Source organism: Lytechinus variegatus, chromosome 9, assembly GCF_018143015.1.
Source record: "Lytechinus variegatus isolate NC3 chromosome 9, Lvar_3.0, whole genome shotgun sequence".
NCBI lineage: Eukaryota > Metazoa > Echinodermata > Echinoidea > Temnopleuroida > Toxopneustidae > Lytechinus > Lytechinus variegatus.
This window is the reverse complement of record NC_054748.1, coordinates 7979903-7989932: the sequence shown is the minus strand read 5'-3', so window position 1 is coordinate 7989932 and position 10030 is coordinate 7979903. Positions and strand designations below refer to the sequence as shown.

General features: G+C 39.1%; 1 protein-coding gene across 1 annotated transcript; it reads right to left on the bottom strand.

The window, feature by feature from the left end:
- Positions 1 to 339: 339 nt before the first annotated feature.
- LOC121421261 lies at positions 340 to 3699 on the bottom strand. Its single transcript, XM_041615923.1, has one exon. The coding sequence runs from the start codon at positions 3697 to 3699 to the stop codon at positions 340 to 342; it is 3360 nt and encodes a 1119-aa protein (XP_041471857.1).
- Positions 3700 to 10030: the final 6331 nt, after the last annotated feature.

Genomic DNA, 10030 nt, shown 5'->3' with positions numbered 1-10030 from the left:
TAGGTTATCTCTGAAATTCACCCGGTTTTCATCTTATCCCTGCATTGTCAACTAAGACGATTGTTTTTTTCTAGGATTTCAGGATCAGTGTAACTGTAAGTTTTATTGTAAGATAAATCCCATCCCCTATATTCTAAAAATGTGGAGGAAAGCCATTAATGCATTATTACATTTTCGCAATACCGTTCTACCTGAAATTAATATGATGTAAATGAGAACAAAGAGGAAATATATTATTTCCTACTTGTACTTGTGTAACATATTTTAAATGTTTTGTATTACCAATATGCTCTTAGAAATGTGCTTCCTACATCTACAGTACATGTTTGGGGTCTTTTATTATTTCCAAGGCAACGAATTGATTAATTTATCTTTCAGGTTTGTAGCCCAATTATCCCTCTTACCCTTCTTCTTCCGTTGATAAGCCTTCTTTGGAGGGGGCACATGGACCTCTTCAAAATACATGTCCTTGGATGTATGCATGAGGGAAATTTCGTCGAAGAATTTCCTCAGCGTGCCCCCAAAATGTTTCAGTCTAAAGAGCACTTCTTGAAGTTCTTGAACTTGTTCTGGTGTTTGGATATTTTCACTGGCTCCCCCGGCGATAGCGTTGTCAAGAATCTCTCTCTGTTTCTTGTATTCTTCTTTCATTTTAGTCATGTTCTCTAGCACACCTTCTTTTCGAAGGGTGACTGGTTTTGCTTTCTCTTGCTTAATGCACATTTCCAGGTATTCCTCTACAGCGTCGTTGTATGTAATGAGAGCGTTTGCCTTCAGGAACGATCCAAACTTTGCTCCAGTTGCCATGATGATATCTTGTTCAGCTTTTAATTCTTCAACTTTCTTGTTGATTTCATTAATGAATGCTTCCTTCTTTGATTTTGTGTCTTGAATGGTATTGATTTGGTCTTGACTCTGGATCGATAAAAAATCCCTTTCCGTTATCATTATTTCGTATGTCACGTGCATATGTTGTTTGTAACTGTGCTCACAGTTACTGTGCTTACAGTATTCGGATTCCATGGCCCAACATCGAGCAAGTTGTGGGTTACTCGTTGTTTCGACTGGGACACCCTTGAGCCGACAGCGATGGTGGCATATTGTGTCGTAGACTGTATTCTGTACCTTTGATTGGCCGACATGGACGTACTTGACACACTCAGGAGCGGCACATACTGTTCTGGGATAGCCCAGTTCCATTCGTTTTAGGTCATATCCTTTGAATTTCAACTCTTTCCTCAAAGAATTCATTTCAGTATCTGCATGACTAATTTTAGCTTTGGTTTCTCTTGCTGCATCAAGATTGTGATTTATTGTGTTGCCTACTTCTGCTAAGGGTTTGCTCATGGCAACGATGATTCTTCTAGTCTCATTCATGCCAAGGCTCTCCTTAACTTTGTGCGGCTTCAAATGACATTCAATGTACGTTAGAAGACGTTGCGTTTCCTCGACAGACTTGTCCCAGCTGGACGAGTAGGTGGCTATTTCCCCGTCGCCGAATGTGACACCATTCTTTATACATGCTAGAAAACGAAAAGGTTCGTTATCAAAACAGAAGTACGTATCCTTCGTAGCTTGAATTCCTACTTTCTTCTTGGCTAGCTCTTCATTAAGAGCCGGTAGCGTATCACCAGGCTGGTAGAAAGTCTGTCTGGCGTTCGTGAAACAGAACACGATGTTGTTCTTGGCAGAATTGTGCAATTGGACGAGCAGTTCCTGGATGCAGAATCGGAACATGACAGTGAGCCGCGCATTGTTCGGCTTCAGGAGTATGCATATTGCATGAATCTCAGGGTAGTGCGTGAGATGGGATAAAATGTTTTGCATATTGATTTCGTCCTGTTCGATTCCACCACAATCACCTATTCCAGGTGTGTCAATCAAACACAATCTTACGTCACCAACGGTGAAGACATATGAACGCGGTTCCTTCGTGGCTGATTTCCCAGTTTCCTGGACCTCATTGGGATCATCTGTCCCTATTTTGATTTTCTTTTGTACACCGTCCTGTGTTAAGGTGAAAGATGCTGGAATCAAGACAGGGAAGTCTTGAGAATCCATTGCCTCGGATAAATTGGCGAATGACAGATAGTTCTGAATCCCATTGATCCACGTTGATTTTCCAACACCTGTCTCACCCAGGATGAGAATGTTGACTTCTTTCATTGGCTTCAGCTGGGAAAGGTCGTCCCATAGGAGGTCCTTTGGATACTTCGTAAACTTCAAGCCATGTTGCGGATCATTACATCTAAACCTAGAATCCTTAGGATTCGATGCTCCACATGGGCAGTAAAACATCTTGGTATGTGAACCATAATCGACTAAATGCCCACATTTCGAACATTTCCATTTGGACGGGTCACCAGTACAACGTCCAGTCCCCGCAATAGCGTTCGGGCATCTAAGCTTCACCAATGCCGGTTTCCTTGGGGCGGACGTTCGGAGGAAGCGATGGGCTTGGATCATGCACTCCTCAAGGTTTTTACCCTCTTCCTCATAGAGATCCTCAGATGTACGTATGCCGTCTACGTATTTCTCGATGGTTGGCCTTTTCACTTTATCCGGCCATACATGGGTAGATACAATCTCTTGGTCTACCGCAATGAATTCACTCATGTCGTCTTCTGAGAATGTAGACAAAAGTCGCAGGAGAAAGTCATGATTTTTCTCCACAGCTTCCTCATCGCTACCACTTGGGATACAGAAGACATAGGTGTTTTCCTTAGCATCTTTTACCAGCTCATCGTTCTTACCGATGTACTTGACTCCCTTGCTTATCATTGACCTTATAAATCTGACTTTCTGCAGGTATGGTTCGAATTCCTCCTCGTACTTTGAAGCAGACACCTCTTCAGAGTTCATCGTACTCACAAACTCTTCCAGGACACAAATGTTATCTTCCCTTGATCTGACCTTTTTAACTATTTCCAGGAGACCGGTTTTGAAACTGGATATTCGTACAGAGACCTCCTCCCAGACCCCTTCAATTCTTGTAAGGGCTTCATCGGTAATGAATGCACTGTTAAGATTCATTTCGTGGTATATGTCATACACCTTTCGGCGGTTCTCTTTCAGCTCTTCCAAAAACTGCAAAGCTTTCTGTCCGTTACATTCATCAACTTCCTTGTATAATATGTCTTCGGGTGCAACGACTCTTAACTTTCCTCTTGCGGTTTCCAGAGACATGAGATAGTATCTGAGAGGAACCCCTTTACCATCATTAGTCTTCTTTACAAGTTTAGGTAAAGATCTAGCAATCTGATTCGCTCCTTCATATGTGACAGAGAAATATTCCTCTGTAGTTAAAATGTCAGCCCTATATTTGTAAGAAAATCTACTCCTCTCATCTGTTTTCTTAGCGTCAACTTGAACGTTTACCCCTCCCTTTGTATTTAGGATGTCCTTCAGATTTTCGAGCTCAACACTCATTTCTTCGGTAACATCCGAATCATCATAATTTTCATCATTCTCATACTCACAAGTGATTGTACACTGAGCCCCCCAATCAATACCTACTACGACGTGCGTCGCATCGGGATTTGTACCGGACAACACCTCCCTGTCTACAATAGTTCTGCTCTGGCTTAGTATCACCTCCTCGTTGAATGTCATCCGCTTGTAGATGAGACTCTTGCTTTGGGCCTTGGTACTCCTCCGCTCGTCACCAAGGAAAGCTCCTGAACCACTAAGTTCCACCATTCCGACTGCAACACTCAGCTGATGTTGGGATAAAATACGGGAGATAAGAGACAAACATAATTATGATTTTGCAATTAGCTGTGGGAAGGGGGGGGGGTGGGAGTTCAGTGTAAATAATTGATACGTTTGTGCCCTGTTGAGACCGAAAATATTTGGGCTAAATTTAAGTTCTACCTCATTACAATTGTTAAAATCACGGAGCATCCCGTTCCAGAGGCCTTCAAATTTGCAGGAATTCCCATTCTTTTCACATCGCACCCCAAGCGCCACCTCGGTTGAGACATGTTATATGTGAAACGTTTATATTCGCTTGGTCTACAAGCGATTGGTTTTCTTCTCAGACAGTCTAGCACCACACTTGCAAACCCATCCGGTCAATCATCAATTTGCCGTTTGGTCGACACTACATTTTGTACAATGCCCACTTACTCTAATTTTCATTTACTTTTATATCAAAATAGTTTTATCTTTATTCGTTCGGAAATTATTTTTTGCTCTTTCTAAAATGATAATTATTCTAACACCATTAGTAATTTTAGTAATTTTACCTTTTGATGAATTGGTATCTCTTAACTGTGTCACATTTATGTTTAAGTGTCAAGCACGCCAGAATGCGTTTTTGTCTCATGTGTTTGTTGAAAATTCTTCCATCCATCATTATCATACTCGTCAAAGAAACATTCTCCATCAGCCATTAGCAAGAACCCAATCTGCTTTTAATTCATTTAGAATAGTTTGTGTTAAAGAATGGAATAAGTTACCTCATGACATTAGAAATAGCTTGGCTCTGTCCCAATTTAAAACATTGTGTAAAAAGCATCTCTTCGATAGTTTGCGGTCGGATGTGAATGTATAAATCATGAAGCAAATTGCAATGAGTGAGGTCTCCATGTGTGTGTGAGGGTGTGTGCGTGCATTTGTAATCGGGTGTATATGGGGGGGGGGGCATGTGTGTGTTTATTATTAGAGGTTGTCTATACAGTGGTCAAAAAGTGTGGTGTTTCGGTTTTCTTGGGGCTCCTGTTCATTCGATGAGGTGTCCTTTCCTAAGCATTTTTTATGCACTCACAAATTTTGACCGATTTTAGTGAATGAGATTGTAGGATGCTTTGGGGAATGTCCTGGCCCTGCTTCATTTAGGCTGTTAATAGGGTTACCCTAGGCAAGCTGAAGCATCTCTATTTTATAACCTACCCCTTTTATTATACTGTCAAATCATTTATTCTTAAGTTACATGTAAGTTACACCCATTGTAAATATGTTACTTACTATGTAAAGGGGCCCCGTTAACAAGCTGTGCTTCACTGGGGTCCCGAACCTATCATTCTGAGTTCTATGATGTTGTATTCCGTACTATTGTTTGTGTTTGATATACTTTGAAATAAATACTATACTATACTACTAATTATATAGACTATTGGTGTTAGACTAAAAGTGGCTGTAAGATGAAAAGTGTACAGCCGGACTGGAAATTAAGCAAAATGTCAAATGGGCTCAATGATAGTAGTCGAACCGGGATCAGACGAAGGTAGAAGCGAGTGTAGACATAGTGGAAATGTACCTAACAGCACAATGTCATAATTGTAGCATACAATCAGACGCGCTTTAAAGTAGTTTAAATTCTACATACTTTGCATCTTCAACTCCTCAAACATATAGATCGGGAGGCGGTATGTTGTGGATGTGTGCTGTACTCACTCGGGGAAAGTTCACTGAAAAATACCCCATTTTGAAGCTTTGAATTATACTTCTTCGGGCATGCTGAGTTTAATTAAATTCTGCTGTTGATGTAAGGGAATTTTGGTTGTAAACTTTTGTTCTTGGAAGTTGATTCCTACTTAGCGCTGTGTCTATATCAAAATTTGACCCACTCCAGTCCCATTTGTATATATTTGTGCATGTCATTATAACATGCTCTGGAGTGTGAGGGCAAAATGGAGGGAAAGTCCTACGCTTGAACATCTCAATACTTTCACCACAATGGTACCCATCTAATGAAGGATCCAGTCTTGAATTTTCTATGACCTTTTACATATTGATCTTCATATTGTTATAATTTAGGATTTTAATAGGATTTTTATCTGCCTTTATTTGCCTTTCTGTCATGCCCAGGCAATACCCAGTATCACCATAAACAGCGAGCGTTGTTCCTTACTACTGTTAACAACATGTCTAAACGTTCTCTCCTGTCAGAGACACCATTCAGAATCGCAGAGACATGAGCTAATACATATTCAACACCAGCATACACTGTTAGAAAATTTATCCTTAAACTAAAATAAATTCCTGCAGCAGAGTCTCGAGAACACCTGTAATCTTACCAGATTGCGTAATCTTACAGGAAATTGGTATTTGGTGTGTGTAATCTTACAAATTTCCTTAAATAAAACACTCTTTTCCCCTTTTTCTAACAGACCTGTTCTGTTAAATTGCAGAAAAATTCCTGTTTCATGAATTTAAAGAATGATTCTGTTATTGCTTTCTGCAAAATCTTCTTTTATTTTTCTGTAAAATCAGGGTTTTTTAACAGTGTACTGTTGAAAGAAAAAGAGAGTTCAATGTCTACAAAGATCTATACTATAACATCCGAGATGCTCCAAGGGTTTCATGGGAAAGCTCTCGCATTGCTCTACCTAAGCCTTCTCTTACTGGCCATTTTTCCGGATGGGGAACAGAATCCTGGCCCAAAAGCAAGATATCCTTGTCAGATATACAGTGCGTCCCACAAAAAAAAAGAAACCGAGACTTATCGATGATTTATCATAACTTAATCACAAATACAATAGACAAGTGACCTAGCATTGTAAAGCTTAGAATCTCCTTTTCATCTGAAATTACTAAGATTGTACCTCATTCACGCATGAGTGAGCAAAAACAATTTGAAAAAAAAAGGATACCAAAAAGTCATTTGGCGGGGGGTATCTGAATTTCAAAAAGAAAAAATCACATGCCTAAAATGTTCAATATCTGCTTTTATTTGATACCTTATTCACAGAAAATGGTCAAGGAGTAAAAAGAGTTCTGTTCCCTCGAAACAATGCTTGTATTTCCATAATTTCAATAAATAAACATATTTTCACCGGTTTTCCACAGAAGCTATCGCACGGTTAACGAAAGACTTAATGGCTGATCGTCAACAAAACGGAGTGACGAGTGACTCGGAACGGTAACCTGTAAAACCTCTTCATTTTAGGAAATTATTGAAATTCAAGCATTATTTCAAATAACCAGAACTTTTTTATTTCTCTACAATTTTCTGTAATTGAGGTATCAAAATAAAGAGCAGATATTGAACTTTTAAAAATGTGGTTTTCTCTTTGAAACTCAGATACAGCCCGACAATTGACTTTTTGGTATCCCCTCTTCAAATTGTTTTTGGTCACTCATACGTAAATGAGAAATAATTTGAGTGATTTCAGATGAAAGAGGAAATTCTAAGCTTTACAATGGTAGATCACCTGCCTATTGTATTTGTGATTAAGTTATGATCGATCATCGATCATAATCATCGATAAATCTCGGTTTCGTGTTTTTTTTGGGGGACGCACTGTATATTTGGGTTGTGGCCTGGAAACAACAAGGTGTTCCCGGAGATAATTGCAATATTATGGTATTATGTAGACTGCACGCACATGGCGATGCCCATCCCGGGGGGGGGGGGCACTCAGTATATAATGCATAGTGGGTATGTGCCGCGGAGGGGACCCCCATTTTTACACTCAAATTTCTGTTCCAAGGCATAGCATTTTTGTCTTATTGAGAAAAAAACAAAGAAAGCCGCTCTAAGGCCTAGCATTCTGTTCTTAGGTAGCTTGTCAAAAGTCCATGCACCGTTCTTCATCGTTCTTCCCGCATCCGGGATTTCGCTTCGGCTTTCCCGCCCAACGTTCCCTTGTCTTCAAAGGAACGGCCGCCATCAAAGGCCCTTTAATGCCACCGTTCTTTTGTTCGTCTTTCCTGCAAGTCTTAATTTCTGTCGGAAGGCCGAAGAATCTATTCTAAATAGCTCCCTCTACGACCAAAACAAATGTGTGCCTTCATCATGTTCATATTGACTGTCGGATCGAGAGTTCGGGTCACTGTTCTGAACTGTGGTTCGCATCTATCGGGTGCATTCATAAAGCCACGGTAGCTTAAAAAAAAATCACGCATGTGTCAAAAATCGTTACTGATCTTTCGAATTTGCTGCAATAACCATGAAAACCTCTTTGTTTGCAATTGGAAGACAGTCAATTCATGTTTTAGGTGGGAAAATAAGATTCCACATATTTTCGTTTCGTAGGCCCAAGCCATTCGTAGAATTCACGTCGACTTGGAATATTAATTATTACTCGCATCTCAAACAGGTGTTGAGAACGCCCCCCCCAAAAAAAAAAAAAAAAAAAACAGAAGGAAATAGAATGATAAAATAAATATGACCGGAACAGCTAGCTTAGCGCTATTAGGCATAGAAATATAAAAGATTTACAAAGATTTATTAGAAACTGTTTTAAATAGTTTTTTTCATATTTTTGACGGGCAACCATTTCCCCAGGATAACATATTGTCTCTTAATTTTCTTTATCTCCATGTTTTAAAGAAACGGGACCAAAAGGGATTGTGAAAAGAGGAAAAAGAAACTAAGAGGTCAAAGGGAGAGAAAAGGAAGGGGAAACAGAGAGAAATAAGAAAATAATATTGGGATGGAATAAGAGGAAGGGTGAAAAAAAATACAGTTGAAAGAGTGGACAAAACTCGGAAATTTGAGAGGGGTTCTCCCGATTTCTGCCTCTGCATCGAAATCAATATTCATGAGAAAGCAGAGTTGTGTCCTCGCAGAAACCGTGATCAAGTGGGGGTGAAATTATTTTATGACTTGCGTCTTCGGAATTAGAGTACGCATGCGCGTGGACTGGATATTTACAAAATTGTGGTCGTCTATTTCGAAAATAGTATGCCATGAATGAATCAGCATCCTCAAACTTCCTGTCACCCTTCTATCACTGGGGGATTTAGGGGGGGAGCCGCCCTTGCCCCCTTCCATTATGAGAGGCACAATTAGAATTTGTAATGCAAAATGCAGCCAAAACAGAAGAGTGCCCCCCCCCCTAAAAGCGGAACCTTTTTCCCCCTGTCATGGATCCTCCCCTGACCTTTAGATATTATGTTGTATAGATCCGATTCTTGGTTGGATTTACATTTACAAAGGCCCCCCCCCATTGGCGGAGCAAAAAAAAGGGAAAGAAAGAAAAAAGAGAGGAGAAAAAAAGAAGAGGAAAACATAAGAGGAGGAAGGCGAGTGAATAAGATGATGCGAAGACTTATTAAATAACTTTAATAATCATTACGCCACTGGGACAACCAATTCAAAGAAATAATTAAATATCAACCTTGGGCGGCCGATCGGGGAAAATATGGGTGAAAAAAAATCACCCCCCCCCCTATTGGCGGAGGCTGGATCCGCCCCTGATTTAGATTTACATTTTATTCACCCTATCGATCCCCTCTCGGGGTATGAGAGTACAACATAAAAACAACATATTACAGACTAAAGTATAACTTCATTTAATTGGTTTAACGTATTAAACGTAATGTTCGGAATTGAAGATAAATACCAACTGTGGTAACGATCTGAAAATTTTTTCGATCAGAATCCAATGAAATTTGCCAACGAAGTGTTTGTATAAATGAAAAATATTTGCCAAATAGCCCTGTGAAAGAAAGTCGTAAAAGTGCTGAGAAATGAGCGATATAAGCACAGAATTCCATCAAATGTCAGGTATTTTTCGAGGCAATGTTATAATACACTGTCCCACGTATGCTTTTCTGTTTTAGTGATCATCAGAATTATCGATATTGAGCGGCGATTTCATTATTCTACAAAGATAAGTGTATATTAATGTACTAGGTCTAGATTTATGATGAATATTTCGTATCGAAATCGTCATGTAATCATTTATTTATTTATTTATTTATTGATAAATTCATATTCCACAATCATCAAAGTACATTTCGTAATAAATCATGTTTACAATGAAAAAAATGCATAACACATGCAGGACTGAAACGTACAATGAAAAGAAAAAAAGTGGAGGGGCCTACTAAAAAGCAGTGCTTGTAAAATGTAGACCCCCTATTAAAACTTTATACAAGGGTAATATGACACAAATAGAGTAAAATAATCAGCAAAATTCTATACAATTATATAGATATAAACACTGTAACACAAATGTATATACACTATATACAAAATTAAATATTGACTTTAAAATAATCAATATTACCGTGGATAAGTATGAAGTTCACAAATATTTGATTGAATCAATAAGAATTCAGAAGAAATTTTTTGATG